The 27,880-nt window shown below is 41.9% G+C and overlaps 4 protein-coding genes across 4 annotated transcripts in view; all 4 read right to left on the bottom strand.

Moving 5' to 3' along the window:
* Positions 1–489: 489 nt before the first annotated feature.
* trim59 (tripartite motif containing 59) lies at positions 490–5,647 on the bottom strand. The gene is made up of 5 exons (XM_034604365.1): positions 5,542–5,647; positions 3,538–3,827; positions 3,173–3,394; positions 2,854–3,063; positions 490–2,164 (listed from the first exon to the last, which is right to left on the bottom strand). The coding sequence occupies exons 2-5, from the start codon at positions 3,790–3,792 to the stop codon at positions 1,595–1,597; spliced, it is 1,257 nt and encodes a 418-aa protein (XP_034460256.1). The 5' UTR covers positions 3,793–3,827; positions 5,542–5,647; the 3' UTR covers positions 490–1,594.
* A 401-nt stretch (positions 5,648–6,048) lies between these two features.
* kpna4 (karyopherin alpha 4 (importin alpha 3)) lies at positions 6,049–19,883 on the bottom strand. Its single transcript, XM_034604359.1, has 17 exons — positions 19,586–19,883; positions 17,875–17,919; positions 17,613–17,702; positions 15,452–15,481; positions 14,617–14,669; positions 13,819–13,914; positions 13,401–13,486; positions 12,228–12,314; positions 11,967–12,136; positions 11,219–11,263; positions 10,942–11,073; positions 10,396–10,524; positions 9,566–9,670; positions 9,384–9,455; positions 8,836–8,998; positions 8,653–8,747; positions 6,049–8,375 (listed from the first exon to the last, which is right to left on the bottom strand). Exons 1-17 carry the CDS (start codon positions 19,652–19,654, stop codon positions 8,280–8,282), a joined length of 1,563 nt encoding a protein of 520 aa, XP_034460250.1. The 5' UTR covers positions 19,655–19,883; the 3' UTR covers positions 6,049–8,279.
* Positions 19,884–21,161: 1,278 nt separating this feature from the next.
* On the bottom strand, positions 21,162–23,338 carry LOC117772848 (ADP-ribosylation factor 6-like). Its single transcript, XM_034604380.1, has 2 exons — positions 22,870–23,338; positions 21,162–22,121 (listed from the first exon to the last, which is right to left on the bottom strand). Exons 1-2 carry the CDS (start codon positions 23,182–23,184, stop codon positions 21,813–21,815), a joined length of 624 nt encoding a protein of 207 aa, XP_034460271.1. The 5' UTR covers positions 23,185–23,338; the 3' UTR covers positions 21,162–21,812.
* Positions 23,339–26,236: 2,898 nt separating this feature from the next.
* ppm1lb (protein phosphatase, Mg2+/Mn2+ dependent, 1Lb) overlaps positions 26,237–27,880 on the bottom strand; it is a 48,855-nt gene continuing 47,211 nt past the window's right edge. Inside the window, exon 4 of the mRNA XM_034604372.1 lies at positions 26,237–27,435. Coding sequence (XP_034460263.1) covers positions 27,095–27,435 — 341 coding nt within the window. The 3' untranslated portion in view covers positions 26,237–27,094. The remainder of the gene's footprint in view (positions 27,436–27,880) is intronic.

Consider the following 27,880-nt stretch of genomic DNA (forward strand, 5'->3'; position numbering starts at 1 on the left):
TTTTGATGGTGGTGGACGTCCTGGGATGCAAGACCAATTTCATAAGAGATTCTAACAATAAATTGTAATCTAATTTAAAAGTCATGCCTCACCCCTCCTGGAGTTACATGGAAAATGGTTGGGTGGGTTTTGCATGATCCTGCTTAAAAACAAATGCGTGACCTCTTTGGTGGAGATAACTATAAATTTAAAAGAAAACACAAATACAGCCAAATATGTAGAGCTTGAATTAATAAGATTAAACAACGCGTCTTGGTGAAGGTTTGTATTCCGAGTCATTCGAGTTCAAAGTGCTTTTTAAATTCAGCCCAGTCATATTGTCCTCATGTGTCCACACTGGTAACGTCCTGCTCTGCGGACATGTGGCAGCTTGGATACATGTATTTATACATTTCACACTGCTCAGCCAAGTGCGGCAAACATCTGTTAATCGAGTTCACTGCACCACTGACACACAGACAACACATGAACATTAAATAACACAAAGACTTAAAGAATTCAAACACATTTATTTTAAATACAGGAAAAGAGAAAACGTTTATAAAAAATACAATAATACAACATTTGATGGAAAGTGAAAGTGTGCTCGCGTTAAATGCTGTTACATTTGAGGGATGCAGAGTTGTGCTGCTGAAGCTTTTCCCAAGGCCGTATGTTTTAAAAATAGACCGTGTTCCATTACGCTATTTTAGTCCTGAGGAAGTCGTTTTGGTCCTGATGGAAAAATCAGCCCACTACTTAAAACTATCAGGTGCGGCTGAGGTAAAGGCGTGATGGGTAAAAGGCACAGACTGGGAGCCGCTCAGCATCACTGCAACATGATCTGTGGAGGCTTCCAGTCCGATCCGCTGTGCGGCTGCTTCCACTCAGCAGGATCCACGTTCCACATACTGCTCCGGTACTGAAATGTCCCACTGCATGATGGGAAAGGCGACTAAAGAGTCTCTAGGCACCAATTTCATATCTAAGGCTCCAGTTTGCTTTTCTAAAACCTTTTGTCTGTGTTGGGATTATTATTTCATAATTTAGAAGTCAGGCTGTGTTTCTATAATCTAACATAATAGAAACCAAAGCACAAAACACTTATCAACACGATTTGGTTCATAAAAACATTATAACTAAATTCATTTTCTTTAGACTGTAAAAGCATTTCTCACACCCCTGGGAACCCCTGGAAAACTTTGAAATGACGCTACAGGATAAAATCCACCCTCAGATTAAATATTAACACCGGAGGTAAATGTGAAGGTTAATACAATTATAAAAGATATTTTGTGATGAAATTGTTTCGACTCATTCTGCTTTCAGTTATATTCAGTTACGTTTGTGATGTTTACTTAATGATCCTTTGTTTATTATTAACTGAAAGAATGGAAGAGGACCTGCAAGGCATTGTGGTCTATTCACTGTAGTGTTGCTACATCAGGGTCAGTGTTGATCTTCATCTAAAAAATAAAGCCCAAAGTCAGACAACCATGTTTCTACTGTCAAGGACCAAAATAAATAGCAGCTGTTTCAGATATTTTTCTCAGTTTCTAAATAAAAGGTAAAATGGCTCATGTTTCACTTTGGTGTTTCAATGGATGACAGAGTTTTAAATAATGCAGCAAAACTGCTGGAAAACCTTCTCCCAGGCCGAGGACAGCTGTGTGCTCCAACTCTCCACAGCCGCCTCCATCACTGTGCATGCCGACAGCGCCGAGTCCCAGACAGATGTGGCGAGTTCGCTGCTCATGCCGTGGACTAACTGACTGAACCGAGACAACAGAGAGAAGCCGAGCGAGGCGCCTCCCACTGGGTCCAACCACAGCGCCGCCAGCAGCAGCAGCAGCAGCCCCAGCAGCCCCAGCAGCACCACAGAACAACTGGGTTTGCACCACAGCTCCTGCACCGGGCTGCCGGCCTCCCCGCCGCCACATCTGCCACAGCAGCTCACCTTAGGGACAGGTGCTTCCTCCAGGCTCCCGATGGTCACAGCAGGCCAGCGCTGCTGAAGGTAGTCTGCTGCGCGGGGGGTGACGCTGACGTTGATCACTGGGGGGAGAGGGGTCTTCAGAAACTCCTCGACCCCCTCTCTGAGCAGATGCACCTTCTCCAGGAAGACCAGCGGCGACTCCTCCTCCTCCACCGACGAGCCCAAAGACACCAGGTCCAGCTGTTTCTCCTGCAGAACACAAGACTGATATCAGAGCTGCTGGAACTACGAGTCAACTCATCAATTACCTGCTAATGATTATAACAATGTTCATTTAATTTTACATATGTTTGGGCTGTGGACAAATCAACCAATGTGAGGATGTCAGTTTGGGCTTAAGGAAGTTAAACATTTAAAATATAATAAAATATATTTCAAAGCCAGTTTTCTATATATATATATATGACAGCTCGTTTTCACCCTGAGATTTGTGCATACTTTGTTTTTGGTTTCAGTTTTGCGTATTAGAAACACGTCTACTACTGAATCCTGCTGTATCCTCACTCCGACATTTTACAAGGGGGCTGTGGTGGGAACATGTCTGAAGAATGTTCTCGGACATTTATGTTCTCACATACAGTTCCCCTGGAGAATTTCAGGAGAACGTCTAGAGTTCAGTGCATGTTTGAAAAAAAGCTGAAAACTGATTCTGAAGAACGACTTCACCAATTCATTCATTTCTTTATTCTTGAATTGCAAAACACACTCTTCCATAATGAATGACAGTGGTGCACCGCCATCTGCTAAAAACTTCCCAAAATGCATTCGTTCCTGTGGTGAGTTGATCATGTTTAAAGTGTATTATTAATGCGCTCTGAACATTGTAAATATTCACCATCTAGTGGCAATGCTGATGTTTGCTCTGAATGGAGACACACCTGTATTTCCTTCACTCTGTGGATGAGCGGGTCGTAGGCCCGGGAAATCTCAGCACCAGCTTTATCCAGCGCCTCCAGGTACGCTTGTCTCTTCTTGGCCAACACCGCCTTCAGCGTCTGAAAAAACTGATTCACTTCCTGTCGGTCCTGCCTCACCAGAGCCTCGCAGCGAGCCTTCTCCTGCTCCAGCTGCTCCGCGAGCTCACACATCTGACAGAGGGAGAGAGGGCAGTCAGCGCAACTGAAGGGCATTCTTTGGCATTTCTATATTCATTATTTCCCCAACTCAGATAAAAGCCGTAATGAGGCGATTCCCAACCTGTGCCCATCTCTGCCCAGAGAGACTGGTCAGCAGCAGCGATGGCGTCTGTTTCTCTCTGATGAAAGCTGCCTGCAGGTCGTCTATGGGATGACCCTGGTGCTGCCCGACGGTCAGGCACAGCCCACAGATCAGCTGGCGATCCTGGATGCAGTACATATTCAGAGGCTGCCTGCTGTGCTCCGGACAGGACGGAGGTCGGGGCTCACAGTCACTCTGGTACTGAGGCAGCAAACGAGCAAACAGACAAACACCACACATGAGCGCACGCTGACGCAGAAAAGGAACGGCCAATAAGAGGATTCCAAACTGACAGGTGGTCAGTGGGTAAAAGTTTAAGCTGAACACAAGTGGCTCTCTCCTACTTTCTCGATGATGGCCCGGAGAGACACGTTGGTGGGCAGAGCGTCGACGCCGGTCACGGGCAGCTCCATCACGCTGCGACAGTTGGGGCATTTTAGCGGCTGACGGAGCGGACGCCAGATGGAATAGTTTGTGGACGCCCGGAGCAAGTTGTCCAGGCAGGCCTTACAGAAGGTGTGAGAGCACGCCAGCACTCGAGGGTCAGTGAACAGAGAGTAGCACACGGAGCAGGTCAGGTCCTCCTCGAGGTTGTCCATGGTGGAGACTCACACTTGAGGGAGAAGATCTGGCAGGACGGATGAAAAGCTACGTGTTGCACCTGTCCAGCAAAACATTTCAACTTGGCACAAATGTACAGTGAATAAATCCTGGAGACTACTTGAAAAAAAATTAAAAAAAGAGACAGAATGTGATTGGAGAGTGAATAAAGAGAAAATGATCACCGTCTATTTGGTTAATCAAAAGTTTCATCACATTTCCAAGCAACAATTAAAGGTTCAAGATTTTCAAATGTGATGATTTAACAGTTAAGTCAGTTTAAAAACAGGCATTTCCTCATTTTACCTGTTCACATTGTGTTGAAGCAGATTATATGATGTTTTTTTTAGCTGCGGTTAAGTCGAGTTGTTGCCACTCGGGTGTGGCATTTTCATGATTGTGTAAAACCAAAATTTCATCACCATCTCCAGACATCCCAGCTGTGACTAACACTGTTATACAACCAGTGGTCACAGTCACCTGTTACATACAGAAGAACTGTTTGGTGGATTGTAAACTTAGAATTCCTTTAATTCATATCCTCATTTATCATCATAAACACATTCGTCACTTCCCACTCACAGTACTGACTGTTTCTCAATTAACCAATTTCTTTGAATGTTATCCTGTTTATCTTGATTTGTATGAACAATTAATTATGACCTCAGTGGTAAAAGAATCAAAAAGTGCATCATTCTAAGCATCATGAAAAAGACTGAGACAGACTTGGTTGTTTTGGATTGAATTAGATAGTACAGGTGTATTTTATAATTAGTGCTACTCGATAAAAGAAATAGGTAACAGTAGGTGCTGCACGATATGACCAGAAATCTGAAGATTAAGTCAGTCGATGTTGATAATTGACACGATATCACATTATTCCTTGAAGTGTTGAAGTATTTACAACTAACACGTAAACATTTTACATATCAGAGGTGGATCAGTGATGTGTTAGTTTCTTATGGCCTTGCTTAATGCATGAGAAAGATATTGTGATGTACATGTTGGACTTTAGTTGAATTGTTATTGATGAAAATGTTGTGATAATTATCGATATGGTTTTATCGCCCAGCTCTAATAACAAGCAGAGAAGATCTTTTATCTGGAAAACAATGAAACAGCCCAAAACACAGTTGAGCTCCTGTTACAGGATCAGGTGTGTGTGTGGGGGGTGTGTGTGTTGTCTCCTCTTGTTACAGCCTGTTACGGTGACAATAGGAGGCCTCACGCCAGCACATAGCCGGTCCCCGCGGCCACAGACACACAATGTGGTTCAGCTGTGCAACAACTAAACCTGCAGCCATGTTGGCGCCCAGATTCAAACAGGTGACCGGTGTCCTGCTGGGGCTTCGTCCTCATCACACTGAACTCTGTGGGAAGTGACTCCGCGTGTGAAGAGGACGTTTAAACAGGAGTTCTGTTTCCACATGTAAGCTAACGGTCACTTTGACCCCGTGTGGTCACTTTGATCGTTTAGATGTAACGCACTTTGAAAAAGGTTCATGAGGCGAAAACCTCAATACACGTGTAAAGTGATTCTCAAGAGTAAAAGTATTTTATCTGGGATTGAAGCTAACTCAACTCTCCAAGATAAAAACAAGCGTCACGAGACACGTTACGTTTGTCGCGGACACTTTCTCAACAAGATGGCGACCGCTTGTTTTATCGTACAGTTCACTTATAGGGTTGAAGACAGAGTTCAAACACGATGAAGGAAGTTTGAGCGAGACATGTTGGATAGAAACTCACCGTCTGCTCGGAGCTCCAAGTGTTTCTCCACAACACAGCCTTCATTTCCTGTTCCTCCTGCTGCCTTTAAGTGCTCGCAGTAAATCCCGGCTCCGTAGAGCAACAGGAGGCGGATATATTACATTATATAAAACTTTAAGAGCACGTTTGAATCCTAAACGATGTATAGTGCGTTCAGGATTTAATACGATTGTTTCCCTCTCGATATATAAAAAAAAAAGCCTTCAGTTTAATTGTATGTGACGTTTTCTCCTCGATCACTACTTTCGACAGCTGCAGCGAATGCATCATTTCCCTGGTCTGGTAGGACGCATGCGCACAAGAGGTCTCCCCGGCCAATCAGCGTGCGCCCCTTCTCGATTTGAATTCCAGCTCAACGGCTGAGGGGGGGAAACGAGGGAGTTTGGATGTTTTATGTATTTTTTAAAAAGGTGGAAAATCTGAATAAGAGAAAAAAAGTAAATCACACCACTTCTCCACAACAGACCACACACGCACACACAGTCTCTCGATTTGGGTTTCACTATTTATTTTCTCCAAGACAACCTATCCTGTAGCCTATCTCCCCCCAAAAAGTTGTTTTTTTTGGGAGCAAATCACCTTTTTTCCTCTCCTTCCATTTAATAATTTTAGATTTGAAACCACATGTTTGCTAACAAGGAATGCTGCAAAAAAAATACCCCTATGTTCAACAGAAGGTTTATGAGCACAATGTGTAATCATTTACTACAGTGTTTGAAGTTAACACAAAAATGAAAAAGGGTAAGCTTGTACACCTAGCTGGTATAGGAGGAGAGAGGAGTACGGGGCTAAGGACTGCAAGGTACTAAATGTACAGCAAACTTGTTCATGGGTTTATTTATTATTCAGGAGAACCCATTTAGGACAATTCCCCAAATCCCCTTTGACCTTGAGAACCGGGAGGTTGAGTCCCCTCTTAGTCTAGCTGAGATACATTAGCAGATTCATTACTGCCTGCTCCTGAAATAGTCATGATTTTCTCAAGTATCACTAAAAAGCATCATTGGATTACTCTAGAAATACAACAAAGATTGTGGTTGAGTGATGCATATTGTTGAGGTTGCTGGCAGGTCAAAACCTATGAAACCGACCAACACTCCTTCAGAAAGACTTCAGGCCTCACTTTGCAGTACATGTGCAAAACCATAAAGATTATTTAGCAAATTGGACACTAGTGAGGGGTAAGGGAAGGGGGAACATGTAACATTTAAGCACAGTTTTACTTAAAAAGAAAATTACACTGTATCCACAGCCTAAGGAAACTAAAATACCCTAAAAATAACTGTGCTATAGTTTAGTACATGCAAAGGTTATGATTCACAATCCTACGTGAAATGGCCATTGTTCTTTTCTCCCTTGGTGATAAGTCAAAGCTATGGCAACAATACTGCAAAGCAGTGATTTTGCTGTAAATTGAAGGACAAATAATTCAGTGTCACAAGGGGAACAGGTCATTTGGTTGATTATAGTGATGGTGTCAGAATTTCACAGCATCAAGCCCATCTCTGGTGCGTAGGTTAGGTTTGTGGTGTGAGGGTGGAATACGATCATCGTCAATCACCTTTACAGAAGCGATGAAACTAAAAGCTGAAACTAAAAAGTATCATAAAAAGGAACACACTGGAGGCAAAAAGAAAAGCCCAAAAGCCACCAAATGCATCTTAATACAATGCACTGCTGCTCCACTCGTGCCAATAGCATTGTCCAGTGTCAATTTATACTAACATAACAATAATTCAAAAAAAAAGAAAAAAAAAAAAGAAAAAAAAAATCCTTGTGATGACGAATTTTTTTCATATCCAAAGTTCTTCCTTTTAGGGATTTAGAGGATCAGCCTCTCTTTCAAAGGCAGAATTTCTTTCCTGAAACCTTTGATAACCTCATTGTTGCGTTTCTCAATTTTGATTCTCTTCAGATGTTGTATTTGTTTCTTTTTCCACCCGTCTCTGCATGCGTTCTCACCCAGCCTTGCATACTCCAGTCACGCACGCAGCCAAGCACACACAACTCATCCGTCCATTCTCTCGCACATGCGACACGCGCAGTCGGACTCCTGGCCCCGCCCACCAGGGGGAGAGGATGGTGCCCCATCGGGGGGGCGTCTTGTTGGAGGAGATGAACCTGGCTCCTCAGCACTGAGTCCAGACATTCATACACAATGGGTCCATTCACACACATGTCTGATAGCGTGGCCGATTGGGGGAGGGGCACATTGAGGGTGGCGCCCTCTCGAGTCGGAGGACCGCAGAATTGTGATGGTTTGTGGTTCATCTCAGTTCATAATTATAGTTATATTCATTTCTTGATTTCTTATTTTTGGATGTCCTTGGTTCTCCCCGGGCAGACATCGAGTTTTTGTTGTCATTTGAAGTAGTTTTCCGAAGACGACAGCTCCAATAACACAGAAGTTATGTCGGCATGTCTTTCAACGCATTCGATGTAGATGTTTTGCTTTTTTGCAACATGTAGCCACTCATTCTCACTCGCACCCACTCGCCATCTCAAACTTCATTTGGGCTGGTTCCCCTGGAATGCCAAATGAAATCCACACATTTTTCTCTCAGATAAGATGCAGCCATGGATCCCACGAGCTAAGCACAATGGATCAAATTTCTCACACTCTCGCTCTCTCTCGCTCGCTCTTTCTCTCCTAATTTTTTTATGTTGAACAGAGTGCTGCATCGTGAACAAAACTCCAGAATACCCCAGATGCCGTCTAGAACTGGAATCCCTCGGCTGGCACGTTGGCTGAGTTAAAGCCGTAAGTTCCACCCTGGATGGCTTCTGGGACCAGGCTGGTGTCTTCATCAATCTGAATGAGACAGTGCAAAGCAGTATTAGCAATGACGGTGGATCAAACACCAGTGGTGATCAACTCATTTAAAGAAAATAAAGATTCACAGCCTCATTGAGCCCAATGACTTAAATTAAGTGGCTAAAAGTCTTGGGTGGCTGACAACAGGGAAACGTATTTATTGTCATCTGACCATTTCTACCATATGCCACTGGAACATGTCATTGGGCATGATAAATAGTTAACTAAATCAAAATGGAAGAATGTAATATATATACATTGAAATAATACTTACATCATCAGATGAGAAGAATTGATCGATTATTTCATAAGCCAATTTGTAGATGTCTTCATTTTCATGGTTCTGGAGTTGCTCCACCTTTTCCAAACCTGTGGGACAAAAACACCAGTTTGTACAACAATCGACATCAAATTAACACTTTATTTTAGTTAGTAAAAAATTAATTAAAAAACTCACCTCCGCATTCCTCAATGAGGTTTGCAATCGTTTCAGCCTCATCGTCAGCCATCTTGAGGATATTGCTGAGGCCATCGAGGACGACCTGCACGACCTGAGCATCCTTCACAGTCAGCAGGTTGCAGAACGGAGGGATCACCTGCTTCTCAATAAGGTGTGCGACCTGCAGACAGCAGAGGGGCAATTGTACAATGTATGAGTAATCTGATAAGTCAGAGAAGGATGGAATACTTCATCTTTGTTGTTCTAAAAGTTCCCCATTTCAAAGTTGAGACTTTGGACCCAAATAATAAAATTGCTAAAAGTGGTTTGGCAAAAATAATCCCAGCACATTAAGTGTGCCCCAGTTGTTAAAACCTGTGGTTCTGCCTATTTTTTCTTTGCTTCATAGATTGTTTCACCATTTCTATGACTCAGAAGTATTTGTTTCAATTCAATAACTTGTTATTTATTACAGTTTTACAAAGATACTGTTAGGAAAGAAATAAGCATTTGAAAAGGCAGGGTTGTTTCAGGTTAAAATACTATAAAGCAAAAAGGTTTCTTACCTGATCTTTCCTTCCACTTATTGTCAGGTTGCTGATGGCCCAGGCAGCTTCCTTCTGAGTGCCGAAGTCACCCTATAATATGTGTACAATCAAAGTTAGACATATAAACACGTGACATACAAAGAATCGTATAGCACATATTTGCACATGATGCAGTACATTAAAAGGGAAGAGATACAAACCTTGTCAAGCAGATGAATGATCATGGGGACTAGCTTGGCATCAATGACGGCCTGCACCTGCTGCTGGTTGCCTGCTGTGATGTTGGACAGGAACCACACTGCCTCCTACAGGACAGAAAGCACGTTACATTTTTCTACCAAGACCAGAGAGCAGTTTTAAAAAAAAATGTTTTGCAGACAGATTTTGTTTACAGGTTTCATTCTACCCCCAAAACCCAGGTGATCCCACCCTCGACCTGACAGAAGGAAGCAGTCAGGGAAATCCGATTGTGTAAACTGCACATTCCTCTCAAGGGAGGTTGACTTTTAGTATCTAAACTGGATCAGAACCCAGAGGTCCACTCAGGGAGTGACCCCTGGTCGAGACAGAGTGCTGTGGGCGAGGCGAGGGTGGACATTGAGGCTCTAATCATCGTCCAGGTCACAAAGGAGGCCTCGTTTTAAGAAGTGACTGGACTCAGATGCACTTCGATATCAGCAGGGACACATGGTCTCAGCACCCTTTGGCCAACAACCCAAAAGGTATCACACATTCAATCACAAGCACACAGACTAGTACCCCGCCCCCTCCCCAACCTGTCTCACTAACTCTAACCCCCCCAGCTGCCGATGTCCTCTCCGTCGTCGTCGCCGTCATCATCCTCGCGATTCTCCAAGTTATGAAGTCCTACTATTAGCCATCTGCCATCTATTTTCACTCACACAGCATGCACACTGGCACCAAGTCTCTGATTTCATCACTTCCAGATAACTGATGTTGCAGTTTGAGATCGTCAGTGTGTGTGTGTGTGTGTGTGTGTGTGTGGAGGAAGAAGAGGAGAGCGGATTACCTTGTTGATTTTCTCCTTCGGGTGTGTGAGGAGGGCAGGGAAGTGGCTGAGGGCGTCACAGTTGAGCACCACCTGGGTCTGTTCATCTGTGCCAGTCACTATATTTCCAACAGCTCTCAGCGCTGCAGTCTGTGTGCGAAGAGGAAAACACATTTATTTCTAGAGAACCTCTTTCTTGATACTCAAAGATGCTTGTTGTAGCTCGTAGCTAGAATTCAGGAGTTTAAAAGTAAAAGTCCAATCACAGCGAAAAAAGAAATTTACATTTCAAAACTCTTGTTATCAGAGTTTAGTTAGTGTTTGTCGTTTATCAATTATCCAATGTTATGATAAAACATGGAAATGACAGCACAGTTAGCACATGGCTACTTATTTGGATGTATATAATGAAATGTAATTACTACATGTTGGTTGATTCTTCTGTAGAGATTGTTAAGAATCCCTCAGTCAGCACTAACTGATAGAAAATGAACAATATGGCTGAAATCACCTTTTAAGAGTATTTCCAAAGTAGGTATATTAAAAGCACTATTCTCCTCTGCATACCTGAACTTTGACCTCCTGGTGACTGAGCAGAGGGACCAGGTGAGGGACGATCCCAGAGTCGATGACCATTTGGATCTGCTCATTCCCGGCGTCCGTCAGGTAGGACAGAGCCCACACTGTGTCTACCAAGATCTAGAGGCAGAAAAAAAACACTGATTAATATATTTTGTTTCCTTCTCACACTTCATGAGACAGTGATGATTTATTAGGGAATTTCTTCTGGAAATACATCAAAAGGGCCATGGCACCACAGGCTGTTTAAATTCAGTATACTCACACTGACATCGGTGTGGTGGATCAGCACGCAGAGAGCCGGCAGGATCTGAGAAATCAATGTAGAAAAGAAAAAGTCACATGTGGAGAAAAAAACATTCCAATGTGATCCATACAGATTTGCTCATAGCTGCAGAGTCACTTATTCTGCAATACCTGCTGCACCTTTCTTCCTTTCTGCACCAAATAGCATCATAAAAACCTTTTACTAGCATAGGTAGGTAGACAGCTCTAATCTTCCTCAACTTTCACTGACCATCAAAGGCAAATAAATACACAAATGTCTCTTAGATTTCAGGAGAAGTATGAAAGCATTCACTGCAATACTAACAAATACTGTAATTGCAAAAGTCATCAATATTGGCAGTAATATTATAGCAATCCTATAGGTTTTATTAAGAGGTCAAGCACCATCCTAATGTCTGTACGCAGTATTTTAACCAAGATTACAGTCAGATAGAAGATTGTTAATAAAACTGCCAGTTTGGAACACGCTGGAACATGTTCCAAATTGGCAGTTAAGACGTTCACATAAAAATATACAAGACAGTATTTTGCATTCACTATTTAGGACATCTTACTTCTAACATGTGGGACCTAATACATGTTTCTTTGCAAGTGCAATGATAAAGGACGTGATCCTTCACCGTCCTCCCACCCATACATTTTGAAAAACTGCTTTTTCACAATCACCCTGTTCTTTACAGTGTGGGACAGCTCACTCATTTTCTCTGCAAAAATCATGTACACACCTCTTGGATCGTCTCCATAGGTGGTGGAGGGTCCTTGTGGCGGCACAGATTGACCATGACCCAGGTGACATTGCGGAGGAAGGTGATGGGGATGGAGGGACTGATGAACGAGAGCAGGGGCTTCACCACGCCCAAGCTGATCACGTAGTCTCTGCACTGAGGACCATCACCTGGATATAACACACAGAGGGAGCGTGTGTCATCATTGGGCAAACTGCATTTATTTCCATTACACACATGTTCACGTCACCAGAGACTCACCTATGATGTTGCCAAGGGCCCAGACGGCCTGTTCACACACATTCTGGTGAGGAGAGTGAAGCAGTCTCAGGAACAGTGGCACAGCATCTACACACAAGGAGAAAGATATTACTCAACAACTGGCATCTAATGATCTGATGTGCTGCTTTCATCCAGGTACAACCTCATGGAACATATGAATACCTTTAATAAGAACTAAATCATTTATACTCCGGCCTGGTTCTAGGGGTTGTAAGAGCATGCATTGCTCCCTCAGTTTAACATTTTGCATCATCAGTAGATATTTAAATAATAAATGGGGCTAGTTGTAATTGTAAGTGGTGAGTGGGAACATTGCTCAATGGTTCGTGTAACCATCATGCAATGCACTCAGTAAAGTAGTGATCAAAGATGCACAGGTCTACTGAAAAAGAAAAGCACTAATGACCAACTTATTTAAGGAAATACTGATAGTTTTTTGTTGAAAATGTTAAACTGACAACAGGATGCGATTGTTAAAAAAATATTAGTAAAGTCCCCATATTTTGACCATTTACAGGTTGATTATCTAAATCCAAATGTCTACTAGAATGGGATTAGGAGCTGAAATGTTCAAAATGCACATTATGGTCATACTGTTGGTGAATCTTATTTCATCATCTGTCTGAAATGCTCAGCTTGAGCTCTTGGCCAACCTCCCAAAAAACCCAATCTGCTGTTATTGGTCAGCTGGCCTGCTCATTTGTGATTGGTCAATCAGAGAGTTTGTTGGATATTTCATGTCACAGTGTTCTCTGTGGAAGATGACTCCCCTCTTTGCCACAGACTTAGGCCTTTGTAACTTACCAGACTTTATTACTAGAAAGATATGACACAATAAAGTAGAGGGAAGGACTCGAGAGCCATAATATGAGCACTTTATCAGGAAATGAAAATAATAAAATAAGGCTGTGAACACGACAGACCAGGGTTTTGCAAAAGGAAATCCTTCAAACACACTAAATATATAGCTTTTAAAGTTTCATGACAAACTGCTGCTCAAATAAATATATTAATACGTTTATATTTCCACCGTCAACTGCATACCTCACCAAAATAAAGCAAATCTTAGTTAAATACAGCAAAGATGCACAAAAAAAGTGACTGAATTAAATAAAGGGAACAGAAAGAGGAGAGAAAAGTCACTGGACTTACTGGACTGGACCACAGCTTGGGTCTGCTCTGAGGTTCCAGATGCGATGTTGGTAAGAGCCCAGGCGGCCTCAAACTGGAGAGATGGGCTGCAGAGAGGTGAGAGAGGTAAGATTGATGACCAGCAGAGGCAGTGGTACAAATTTGTACAATTGGGACAGGGCGTCAAACAGTATGAATATACTGATGAGTCATTTGTGTTCCGCCCCTCCTCGAAGGTGAAACTAGGACACATTTATATAACTGCAACACCGTTCACATGCAGCCTGGGCCAAAACCCTGCTGCCTCATTTACATAACTCTGAAGTGTACATAAACTCAACATGATCAGGGAAAAGCTCTAACTTGTACTATAATTATCACACACGAAGCAGGATGATTCACTGCAACATGCAGACAAACAGAATTACAGACGGCTTACTTGTCATCTCTGTCCAGGCAGTGGACCAGAATAGGAAGGATCCCAGACTTGATCAGGTCGTCTATGGGAGGGTTACGGTCACTGGACAACAGCTTCCTGCAGAAGCAGAGGAAACAGGGGACCATTTGTCATACTCGCATAACTTTACAGACACATTCCAACAAAACAAAAAAATACAGAGAAAAAAAAAAAACTTAAGAATGATGAGTCATCTTAAAATTGCAAGTCAATCACCCAGCATATGATGCAACATCAGGTTGGGTTTGAAAGCATCTTAAAAATGTCTAACTAAAGCTGCAGGGCAGACTTCACAGAAAACATGAATAAAAGACAAATAGTTCGTGGAACCTGAAAATGCTTCATGAATACACCTGAACCAACTTCTCAAGGGCTGCACTGCTGAGCCGCAGCGCCATTTACAATGTCCATTAATCAGACCGGGCACCCTTACTGTATATCACTGCTGTCTAACCAAGCTGGAAAAACATTGAGGCCCTGGAATTGCAACAGTGAATGTATTTCGTAAGAGGCCATCAATTTTAATCAGAAAACCTCTTAAGACGAGGCACTGGTGCAGAATCAATGGCTTACAAACACACTTGGGATCCAGATGTGATTGTTGATTACATTCAACCTGCTACTGTTACACAGCAAAGATACTGTCAATGAGACAGCATCAGTATTGTTTACACAGAATGAAAACTAGGTTTTGATGATAAAGACAGTAGTAACACAATTGCAATCCACATTTTCACAAAATAAGACAAATCCAAGAGTGCAGGGGGAGTTCGTTCCTACCTTGCAGCCTGAACAGCGCTCAACTGGACGCCCTGGTTATCACTGGTGGCATTCTACAACACACAAGGAGACTGAGTCAGACACAACATTCTAAATAATAAATCATGTCACTAGAAGCTGAATGCTGTAAAATGTTTACAATATATGCCTATCAGCCACAGCATTAGATCAGGTCACTGGTTTTAATGCTGTGGTAGACTGGTGAAAATCAATGGCCTGTATTGAAAGAGATAACTTTTTCATTAGAAATCTCATTTGTAACTTAATTTGTAGTTTCAATTGTTTTCCATGGCTTGACTAAGTTAAGAAATACACAGATCTACTATCACAACATAAAAATCGGTAACTGGTTGCTGATCGGTTTAGTTATAACGAGTGTTGCAGTCGAGTCACTAAACCTCGAGTCCTATTTAAAGAGTGTTCAAGTCCAAGTTCAAAACACCAAAGAGAAATCTAAGTGGTGTCCCAATGACCGGAGCCAGGGTCATCCAGGATTTATTAACTTGATAAAATCCATAAAAGTAAGATGAACAAACTAGAATATAATTGAACAATGTCACAATATGAATAGATCTATCAATATCTTATCTAAAAATTATTATGGACTAATAAAAAAAAGAAACTCTGAGTCCTCATCTTTAACTTCAAAGCTTGAAGCAAGTTTGAATACAGTCGATGATTGAGTCCAAGTCTGAGTCATCAAAACTTAATTCTAAGTCGAGTCACACGCTCTGGTTTTAAGGACTCAAGTGCTACAACACTGGTTTTAACACACCGGGTTAAGACAAGCAAAATGACAAAGTAGACAAGCATATAAATCAAACATCTTACTTACTTGTACTATCGCTTCGAGGGAGGTGTTTTGCTGAAAAAGAAACATTTCCGAAAGTTATCAACCAAGACCATGTAATATAATCTGAACACTTATAGGATGATCAGTAACTGGTGAATAATAAAATGTTGGCTTGGCAAGAAAGAAGTCAACACTGTTAGACACAGCAGAACCCATTTTTAAAAATGCCATAGCAATACCCTGAAGCGCGTGTATCAGGGGCAAGCAGACATCTGTGAGCTTCCTGCCTTGCATGGAGGACTAGTTTTTCTTTTCCATGTGAAGTTGACAAAGCAGAAAACAATGAGGCTGGCGATTAAGAAATGCCATCAGGAAAACAAGTAGTAACTAACAATCTAGTTTGAACCAATGTGGTGTTGTTGCCGGTCAGCAGCCTGGATGTGCAGCCCAGCGTTCAGCACGATAATTTGCCAATTGGCATCTTTTCCTGATGTCCAGTTCAGGGAGTTCAGGGAGTTCAGGGTCCAGTGTGGACCCCCGAGTATCACTTTCAATGAGTAACTTTCTAAGACTGTGGGGCCTTATTTTATAAAGCTGGCGAATGCTACTGATAAGCCTCCAGTTGCAGCTTATTGCTTGTGCACCCACAAATTTAGACGCAGGGGACTAAGAAATAACTTTCAAATACAGCCCTGAATGCAAATATGTATGTACTTGCAGCAGATTAATATTTGTGTATTTTCATTTTGCGGCTGTGTAAACCAGGGGAAAAATAGCTGTGACAAAAACTAAGGCAGGAAACGAGACAAATAAAAAAGAATGCTGAGCGAGAGTGAGGATTCAGGAAACATCTGATGGATCAGAAAAGGGAATTTTTAGTCGAACAAGCTCAGAGGCAAATGATTCACTTAGAGAGAGCTGCCCACAATAGGCCAAACTGGAAAAAAAGAAAAAGGCAACACAATCAACACATTTTTTTAGTCAGACTGAACAGTCTCACTGCATTAATTGGTTTGTAAAGTATTAAAACTACAATGACCAGCAAGCTTTTCCACACAAGCCGCTCTAATGTCATGCAGTGAGTCAGAGCAGCACGTCGTTGTTGATGTATTGCTAAGCAGCCCCTTCAGAACCACCAGGCAGTTACTGTGATTGGATTTCAGAACTGCTGAGTGACCATTTTAACACAGCAATGGCACCACACTCAGATCTTCAGTGATGGTGAGATTGTTGATCGATCGATTCTATGTGACGTTGCTGCTCTTAAACATGTCAGTTTGACGAGTGCCCATACTGCACACGAGAAGGGATGACGACTGAGAAATTTGATGTCGAGCTTTGACCCTCTAGGTGCAAGAGAAAAATTAAGAAAATATATATTGCATATAACTTCATTTAGCCTTGTACCTGTGGTAATATTACCAACTACCTGAGAATGTTTGCCTCAAATTTACCAAGCTGAGGGATAATTTTCAAGCCAATATGTGCATTACAAATCATTTGCTGCACATTTCACAACTACAACATTCAGAACTAGTACTATCAATACTTTAATCTAACCCTAAATCTACAAATACTTACAATAAAAATAATTTTTACACCAACTCAAACATAGTAACGGAATTCTGTCATCTAAAAATTTAAGATTAAACTGCCCACTTGTGTTCACTGTGGAGATTACATAACCAGGCCAGGATATACTTCAACAGAGGGCTCTCTCTCAAACATTAACTAAAATATTGTGTCCAAAAAGCCTTGAAAACTTCAACAAAAAAAGAACACAACCCCCAAAGAGGCGTATACTATTCTACAAGGGAAGTTGCAAAGGAAACAGGTGTCTTACTTCAGCAAAATGAGACGCCGACCAGCACACACAGTGACAAACTGCATGTTTGTTCACACACACCCCACCCTACTGGCACCGAGCAAGGGAAGCTAAAAAGACAGCACCACATGGACAAAACGCCAGCATGTCCCTCAACCTCTCCGGTATTGAGGCAGTGAGATGGACCTAATGTAAAAAAACTCTCTTGGTCAATCAGTCAGCAGACTCTACGTCATGAGCTGTCAGTCCCACTGCTTCAGTTGTACATTCTAGGAGCCATCATACACTGCTCTGTCCTCAGAGGACAAAACCTAAAAATATAATCGACTCAGTTTCTCAGCAGACGTATTTCGAAAGCACAAAACAACACAACCGTACCGATCTGAAATCTCCGTCGACATCAGAGTCCTCGCAGATGTCTTCATGGGGCACATTTCTCCTCTTCAGAAGGTGCTCATCTCTTTTGTTCTGTGGCGGAGGGAACAGAAAAATCATGTCATGCATATTCCAGCAGGATCTTTCAGTACAATACTTCAAGGATAAACTGCAGATGAAGGGTCAGAATTGAATCGTGTTGTACAAATGATCCAGTCATTCGGGGTTTGCAGTAGATTCAACTATATAACACTTATGTGATTACCTTTCTGAGTTCCACCACTACCTCAGTCCTCTGTCTTCTCATAGTCTGTGGGAGAAAAAGATCACATTTAAGCATCATGAAACAAGGAACTTTGAATCCCAACCTTCCCTTGAGTGACACCTGCTATGACAGGAAATTCAGGCACAGTCTGAAATCAGGAGCCCTGTTTGTGCGACCTGAGCTGATCAGCAGTCTTGGTCATACCTGGGGGCCCAAAGTCAACAGCCCACACACTGCATATGACAGCAGCCAACATGAATCTGACCAAATATGACTCAGCTTAAGTTACTGTAAGACACTAGACCACTGATGCCCATATTCTCTGATGGATATCATTTCTATTTGTGATCTACCCATTAGAAACATGACGATAATGATGAAAAACACTTAGTGGCCAGATTATAGCAAACACGACTGTAAGAGGCTCAACATTCATGAAGATTTCAACAGCCAGTTTTTGCAGGGTTAGGGTTAACATTTTTGAAACGTTGCTGAGGTTTCTTCATCTTGCTCTTCAACCATATTATAACAAAGGTGAAATTAATATTGAATCTACTTGCACTGTTATACACAACATTAATATCGCATCTCAATACGAAGTCACTGCAAATTGTATTTTCTGAAAAGGGCCTTGAAGCCGGATCAACACCCATGAAAAATTAACAAACTTATTGAAGGTTATTTCAGGACTTTGGCGGTAGACTGCAGCCGATCGAGTGAGTTACAGACGATAAACTTGCAGCTGATCATATGGCGTATTTGTTTGAGAACGTATGTGCCTGTAATGTCCGTGTTGTGAAAAGGAGGCGACACAGACTAAAGGTGAACCTCGCTACAGAAACTACTTGTCAAACAGGATGTATGAGTAAATCCGGCTCATGTGCACGAAGCTCGTCTGTCTGTAGATCAACCGGTAGCTTATGGATCCGAGGTGTAGCTTTGATCCATCGGTCATGTGATCGCGTTAACTAGCTGGTCACGATAACCTTGTTTTTCCCGAGCATGTGTCACTGTTGGCAAAGCGCATGATGTAATTTTAACAATATGCAGCGGCTTGAAAAACCCCAGGTGAATGGCCGGCGAAGAGACCGACTGGTTTCCGCCATTGTTTTTGGTGATAAAGACGGGGGATGGGTGGAACTGCAGCCACCAGCACCGCCGAGCTTAGCGTTAGCGGAGCTAGCACGCAAGTTAGCTAGCGGCACAGCCGGAATAACCCTAATTTACCGCTAGCCAATCAAGCTAATACCCCCACAAAGATACCGATAACGACGATTAAATGTCATTCGAGGTGTTAAATTAAACATTTCCACTCGCTAACACACCGAGCGAAGCCGATGCGGTGGATGATATGCTTCACTTAAGCTAGCTCGTCCCCCGCGGGCCTGGCTAGCAGCGGGCTAGCACAGCACATCCAGCGGAGGCGATGAACTCTGGACTAGCTTCTCTGACATGTTTTATAACCAGCGCGGTCTCACGGCGTAGAGAAACCGCGCTGAACCCCTACAGGGCCGCACGCAGCAATCTGAGACACATAAATGTGATCTGCGAGGGCCCCGGTCGAGGCTTCGGGCTCAAAGTTTCCCCGATGGTGGAAAATTAGAAACGACGTCACAGGGACGCCGAGAGCCGAAGCTGGCCGCGAAACAGGGCAGCGGCGGCGGCGAGGAAAAGAGGAGATCCACGCCGCGCACCGTGCCGCAACTTTTACCTCCAAATCACGGCCCTTATTCTTGAAATTCTTCAGCCGCTGGTTGTCCAGTTTCTCGCTGTCAGCCATGTTAGCAGTTCTGGTTGCGGTAAATAACAGTGCGACTCGTGGATCTAGCAGACGAGCTACCCCCCGTTTTTTTCTAGTTCCCTTTTCTCAGGCTTTCGTTAGCGGACTATTTTTTGCTGCTGTGTCCGCGGTGCATACTGGGAATGCCGGTGGTGGAGGAGGAGGAGGGCGGCCTCTCTGGCGTGGAGGAAGGGTGGGGAAACCCCCGGTGCTCTCATTGGTTTGTCCCTGAACATCCATCTGCAGAGCGCGCCACACGTTTTCATCACAACACAACGAACACACAATATTTTTTAAAATCGTTTTAACCTTATTGTGCTGATCCTCTGCGGCACATTCAAGGTTGAGGGTGTAAGATCAGGGTGAAAGGGATCTATTGGCAGGAATTTATTATAAAATAATCCTTGTGATTTATTCCCTTTTGTGTTATTTATCTAAATTGTACAAATTGTGGTTTCCTCTACTCTAGAATGGGCCCTTTGTATTTAAATACTTTATATCTACATCATGAGTGGGTCCTCTCTACGGAGGCCGCCATGTTTTTTTACTTTTGTCCAAACAGTAAAAACTTAACCTTTTGAGTTTTTATGACAAATGAAGGCCACCTCATGTTTGGAAAGGGAGGGTGAGGTAAGGGGTATTCAGCTGCAACATGACACTTCACCACTAGATGTCACTACATTCTACACACTGAACCTTTAAGATGAGGTGTTCATGATATTTAGTCCATCCAAAGTGCAACGCACACAATAGTCAGGTTATCAGAAACACACCTGTACAACTAATACAGTCCAGTAGTACATCAAATTTCTACAGTTTTGTTCAATATACTGTGACGAATAGAAAATCCTTTCCATTAAATTGTTCCTCCTTAATGGAAACTTTGAACTTTACTTTGTTTTGTGAGATAAGATTATGGCTTTTAATTAAATTGTATTCATTTATTTATCTTAGATGAGGAAATCCATCACCAGACAAAGCTTCTCTTTTTTTCTGATCAGTTTTTTTTACGATTATGTGATTAGATAAAATATAGAATTACTTTTTACTGCTCTATTTTTTTGGACCTTTTCCTCTTATGCATGTTTTGAAGAAATTAGTTTCCTTTTGATGGTGACCCACTAGTTGCTATATAGTGTGTTATCTATACGTTTTATAGGATGAGGTTTTATTCATTTTTATGTATGTTTTATCTTTTTTTAACATTGGTTTTAGGATTGACTAGGTATTTTGAGTGTGTGTGTATTTTTTGCCAAGACCAACTGTATTGATATGGCTATAAAGTGTTGAATCGTGAATCTTAATGTCACATAAGATGGGTCACATGTTTGGCATGATATGAGAATAAAACTTGATTTAAATATGATTAGAATTAAGTACTTTACTCAAGTAATGCTCTAAAATATATATATATATATATATATGAAATTTGTTTATGCAATTTTAACATAATTGTATTTTATTGTAAACATTTTTATCATTCTGACTTCAAGGAACAACACATTCAATTTAAAACATTCAACAACTTTATTTCAGTGCAAAAAAAACAGTTTCAAAAGTTTGGTGCAACAACGTTAAGGCTATTCTTGTTTTAAGTATCAAAAATTGATTATGTGATGTTAAAAATGATACAAATAAATGCATAGAAATAAGGTGAAGTAGTCCACATATGGAAAAGAACATTCCTGTTTGTTATCAGTCAGTTTTCTATGAACAGTCAGATTGTACTGAACGTTGTGTGACAGATTGACTGCTTTCTCAAAACTACCCTGATAATTCAAGATTGATAACAAAATCCTTGTCATCTTCATACAAAGAGACATTCTCCCCTCCATCGTCCCGTTAACCTTCACAACCTACAGACAAACAAACGTCTGGGTATTGTTTTACTGTATTTCTCACTTTCATCGTCTTGGAAACTGAGAATCTCATGGTTCTGACACAACTTGTCTCTATCATGACAGATTCATTATTTCCTGTGAGGCTTGTGAGAGTTAAAGTTTTATCTTTCACAGATATTAACACTAATTACTGTGTTCATATTTTAATATCTTATTACCGCCTCCTCTCATTTGATCTTAGAGAGCGGTTGTCTGCTGATGACTCACAGAGGCGAGCAGCAAATCCTCCCACACGGGTCAAGAGAGATTTTCATCCATCACCTGCTGCAGAGCAAGACTTGCTTCACGGCTGTGGCACTGAAGCCCTTTGACCTCATCTTAACCTTAATGTCCTCTTGAGTCTGTTTCAGTGGGGTCTTCATCAGATACACTATCCTCCGGAAGCCCTCCTCGAGTCCCATTCCAGTGGTGGCAGAGCAGGGCTGGATGAACCAGGTTCTGCCGTCACACACTCTGCTCAGGTCCAGTTTCAGACAAAGCGCCTCTGGGCTCAGAGCTGCTGGAAGGTCCTGTTTGTTGGCGAGGACAACGAGAGGGACGCCTCGGAGACTCTCGTATCTCAGGACCTGGTAGGTGAACAAAACAGTACAGAACACATTAGTTACTACAGTGCAAGGTTACGGTTTGTTTGTTTTATAAATGCATTAATACCTATGGCACTCGTAGAGCACATACCTCCACCAAGGCCCACTAGTCCCCTTAAAGTCGATCAAGCTGCACCAATTTGCACACACTACTATTTTAAACATACCTGATTTGTTTCATCAAGATCTATTTATTACTCTCTATAGGAAATCTGTGAAAATGGGTTTTTCTCTGACCCATACCATATCCTTCCACCAAGTTTTGAGGTTATCAATCAAGTAGTTTTTACATAATCCTGCTCACAATCAAACAAACCACCAACTACAACATAATCTTGGCACAAGGTAAACAGTTCTAAAGTCCATATATCTGCTGACAGGTATGTTATTATAGTGTGTTATAAACCATTTATTGAAGATTAATAAATATGTCCTGGAGTTTTAAGCCACTAAATCTAAATCTGCTTTGAATAATAATTAGAGTCTGATATTGTTGTTCAGTTCAATATCCTCATACAAAATCTCTCTTTTTGAAAATCCAGAATCTATGAATATGCAGATCTTTCACATCAGTTTCAGTTTAACGCACTTCATTTCACATCATCGCGGAAATGTTCTGTGTGACAGTTGCGTACTGAAATATACAAACTAGTTTAAACAATGACTCAGATTTAAAGTGAGCAGAGATAAACTTCCCCCCTAATAAGTAAGTCTCATTTGATTTAATTACCCGATGGAGTTCTTTGCGGGCCTCGTCCAGCCGCGTCTGATCGCAGCTGTCCACCACGAACACCAGTCCGGCCGTGTCAGTGTAGTAATGCTTCCAGTGGGGCCTCATCTTCCTCTGGCCCCCCACGTCCCACACTGTCAGGCTCGGGCTGCTCCTGTCCGTCTCCAGCGACTCCACGTTGAAGCCCACGGTCGGCACAGTCACCACGCTCTCGTTGTACATCAGTTTGTAGAGGAGGGTGGTCTTCCCTGAGCCGTCCAGGCCCAGCATCAGGACCTGTGACTGCTTCCGAAGCTTGGATCCACAAACACCCATGATAATGTAGAGTTTGTCTATATCCAAAAAGGAATGTCTTCTAGTGTTTGTGTCCTTCGGTACTGTATATGTGCAGGGTTACAGTGTCTGGCCTCTTGTGACCGCGGCCTGAAATCAGTATGCTTTATGTGCACGCAAGCATATTGACCCCTCCCCTCTGTCTGTGATGGGATTCCTTCTGTCCCCTGCGTAGCTTTCAGGCACACTATTTATATCCAAAGTGACGGTGCAAAGAAGTGGGGCGACATGAAGCTCTCCGGTTACTGCAGCTCCCTCAGTGGGGTCACATCACACCTGCCCATGATCATCTCACACACAACCATACACAGACACAGACACAGACACACACACAGACACACACACACACACACACACACACACACAAACACAAACACCAGCAGCAGCCAGGAAGTCCATGTTTGCAGGGTCGTATCTCTTCCTGGATGGTTGTCACCCAGCGATGACATCACAGGGAGATTTTGGCTGATTGTAAATGTGGTTTTATTATTAGACTCACAACATGTCGGCTGAAGGTTCAGCTTCCAAAGCGCTTCTGGGAATCAGTGAGTCATCTGGAATCAACACGCATGTACAAAAATGTCCCACTTATTGTGATTGACTGAGCCGGCTAATTTATATGTTATGTTTCTGGATACATGACTAGTTTCTGTAGCCATTCTTAGTTTTATCACGTTCTTACTTATTAATAGTACTATCTATTTTGTTGACCAGTACGTCCAGCCTTGGGACTGATGAATGTTAGTACTGTTTATTACCCATCACTAACATCAATGCATTGGTCATTGGATTAAATCAGTGTAGTACTGTTGTGTGCACTGTTAACATTTTCTAATCACCCAGCAGGTGGCACAGACGCACTTTAATAAGGCTTTTTAGTAAAAGAGCTCAGACGTTGCATTTCCTTCAACAAGATAAATATAAAACAGTCAAAAAAATATAGAATAAACAACGACCTTCTGTAAAGTACAAGCTTTCATGATATTTGATAGGAATATTGATGTTGATTGATGCATGAGTGCTTTTCTATAATTTAGATTAAACCAAACTGCACATCTGTTCAAGATATATGTAACAGATTATCTTATTTTTTATTATAAGTCATCTTTCTCTGTTTTTATGGGAGATGGTTTTCTTGTCAGTGCCGTTGTCTCTTTGCTATATTATAATCATTACTTTTGTACAATATACTCGCTTAAACAAAACATACAGGAAACAGAAAGCATTTTTTTTTACCTTTTTGATTCTTGTCAGTATATTAACCTCAGTTTCATTTTCTTGACAAAGACAACAAAAAAACAATAGCAGAGAACTTTCTGAAAAGAAGAAGCTCTCATGATGTTCATGTTTTTCAGCCAAAGAGCAAATCTGTAAAGGATATAGGTAAAATAATTGTCTTATTTTTCCTTCTTTTTTAATGAGATACTGGGTCAGGTGGGACAGTGGTGCAGTGGTTATCCTTATAGCAAGATGGTTTCTGGTTTGACTCCCGGTTCTGATGGTGTGTGTGTGGAGTTAACATGTTCTCCCTGTTTTTGAATGGATTTTTTCCAGAGCTCATCCCAAGACTCTAAAGTGACCGTAGGTTTGAATGGTTGTTGATCTCTGTGTGTTGGACCTGTGATACACTGGTGACCTGTCCAGGGTGAAGCCCGCCTCTCAACCAACGTCAGCTGGGATACGCTCCAGCTCCCCTCGACAGTTACAGGAAAAGTCGTATATAGCTGAACGGATGGATATCGAGTTGCCAGGATTATGTATTTGGAAAACATCTGTGTGGAATCTTCCATTTCCTTCAGTGTTGTTGTCTCTGTGCTGTATCGTACATGTCAACAGTTACACGCAACACAGAAAGGGATCATTTATCATTTTAATGTTACCTTTTTGATTTACATTTTTAAAATTTCTGAATTCTTTTCTTTACAGTTTTATTAAAGTCAACAAAAACAAGTACAAATGCCACATAAACATTCTGTAACATACATTTTCATGGAGGGAAGAATGTGAACTGAAAAAGCACAAACTAACCGTTTTTATCTGGTATATATCTCTGAAGTCAAACAGTCCCGGAGCAGGCGCACTGTTGTATAAACAGCGGAGGGGTGATACTAACACGAGGACAGAATGTACATTCATCTTACAATGGCCTGTCTCTCGGAGACATTCTCTCAACAATGCTATTCTACACCAGAGTTAACAAGATATCACACCGAGGTCGTGCAGTGTGCAAGGTATGATCGACTGCGTTAGAGTAAAAACAGAGGGCGTAGTTTTGGCAGCAGACTCCATAACAGGAAATGAGCAGTTAAAAAAATAAGGCAACAATAACGCGTTTCATTTAAAGGCTTGTTATATTTTGAGTCACAGGGGAATGGAGATCGAGCAGTGACGGTCGGGATGAATGATGAGTTCTCTCTGCACCAATGTGACGTTAATACGAGACATATCAACAGTGAGTTGTCTGAGTATATTTCTATTTGCAGTAAGGGATAATGTAGGAAAAGTCAGATAATGGAATAGCATGTCAATATGTGATTTAAAAAAGTTGTTAAGCCAATAATTAAATGTAAAATTATCTATCATTTAGTAATTTTTACTGTGAAAACTCAACATTTCATCTTTTTCTTACAGGTTTGTACAATTAAAGTCAGTGTTATTGCTGTCAGTGTGATGTTACTACAATATCACCACATGGTCTGGAAATGTATTACTTCCAAAGACTGTATTCGATTTTATAACCATTTAAAATGACACTGTGACAAGCTGCGTTACTATCAAACAGTTGCTACATTATCAGTCGTTACAAGGATCCCGATCAGAGTTTTCAAAATAATTGATAATCAAAAGCTAGTAGCTATTTTAAGTGAAAAAACAACATTCAAAAGTAAAAACGGGGCCATTCAAGACAAAACACTTCATTCTCACATCGAGAAATCTCACGTTCAGCAAATGTGATGTAACAATGTAATCTGTTCTATCAGACATGTAATAATTTGTGTTGTTTATGAATAAAGGGAAGTAATTCATATTCATGTTTTGCACCAGTGACGTATGTTTGACTGAGGGACAAAAAAGAAACGTGTTGAACAACAGAATTTTCAGTGCAGTCTCCCGGTGGACGTAGATACAATAAGACGATGTGGAAAATTAAATTGAAATTAAATCAGTGGTCACGTCGATGTTGAGTGAAAGGCATCACGTTTGAAATAATATGGAAGTGGAACTCCATGCTATCTTATAAATCTGTTGTTATTGGCTAATAAATGAACTGGTGGTTAATGCGAGACACACACACACACACACACACAGTAAATTTTGGGGACTTTACAGAGACATTAAATTCCCGGTGACTTACACTAATCAAAACCTGAATAACCCTAACTCTTACCCAAACCGTTTAGTAACAATTGACCCAATTATTATCTTTTTTCCCCCAATTGTGGACACAGCCATCCCCAACTGGTTTTTAATCGGAAATCTGTCCCCAAAGTTAGTCTATGTGACACACACACACACACACACACACACACACACACACACACACACACACACACACACACACACACACACACACACACACACACACACACACACACACACACACACACACACACACAGCTAAATCTGTTTATTTGCATGACAGTGAATAATCCCACATTACGGTGTCTCATACATATGGCTGAGCCCAAATAAGACATTTCCTTACTTGTGTCACTTTTACCTCATTAAAAGTAAAGTAGGGGGGCGTGGTTGATGCGTCGATGGGCAAACTTCTGTAAATATCTTTTAGAGATATAGTTCTTGCTCAAAAAAGTGTGGACTCACTTTGTAAATCTTTCCTCTTAAGCCTATTCAAACAAGATATTGATACTGCATGTGGTAGATGGATGGTCTACTGCTCGCTGGCCTTGCTTTTAAACTTTACCACCATGACGGTGATGTTGTCAGGGCAGCCACGGTAGAAGGACTGGAGGACGATGCTCTTGGCGCCGAAGTGAGGCTCGTCCAATCGTTCCCTGATGAAGCGGACCGCCTCCTCGTTGCTGAAGGTGTCCCACAGGCCGTCGGATGCCAGGATCATGAACTCCGGCTGTACCTTGTTCAGGTCGAAGGACATGATGTCAGGATCGGCAACGACCACGTTGAGGTTCTTCAGGGGGTAGTCGCCCAGAGAACGGGACATGGCCAAGATGCCCTGGACGCGCCACGAACCGTTGAAACTGATGAAACCACCTGAGGAGGAAGTCGGAGGAAGAAATGGTTGGAAGATGATAAAACAAGCAGCGGGAAGTGAAGGAAAAATAAGTGGAGGGAGAAGAGAGGAAGTGAGAAAAATGAGAAACACAAACATGAGAAGAGGAGAAACAGATGCTTTCTGTGTTACTGCTATTACAACACCAAGATACCAGATTTTATTTTTCTTCATATGAACCGGCTGCCATGTTTCCTCAACTACCACCATGATCACATCAAAGTGAGAATCATAATATGGATCCTTGCCGCTGACATGTTTTCACTCAGCGTTAATGCTCATGGAACAAATTATTTATGTTGGATACATTTCAATTCATGTCACATCCTGCGAGTGCAGCTGTGTGTCCTCAGTGGCTCCGGCAGATTGGTGAGCAGGGACTATAGTGCTGGAAATGACTGAAGTAGATGAAGACTTCCATACTAG

This window comes from Hippoglossus hippoglossus, chromosome 13, assembly GCF_009819705.1.
Source record: "Hippoglossus hippoglossus isolate fHipHip1 chromosome 13, fHipHip1.pri, whole genome shotgun sequence".
NCBI classification, from domain to species: domain Eukaryota; kingdom Metazoa; phylum Chordata; class Actinopteri; order Pleuronectiformes; family Pleuronectidae; genus Hippoglossus; species Hippoglossus hippoglossus.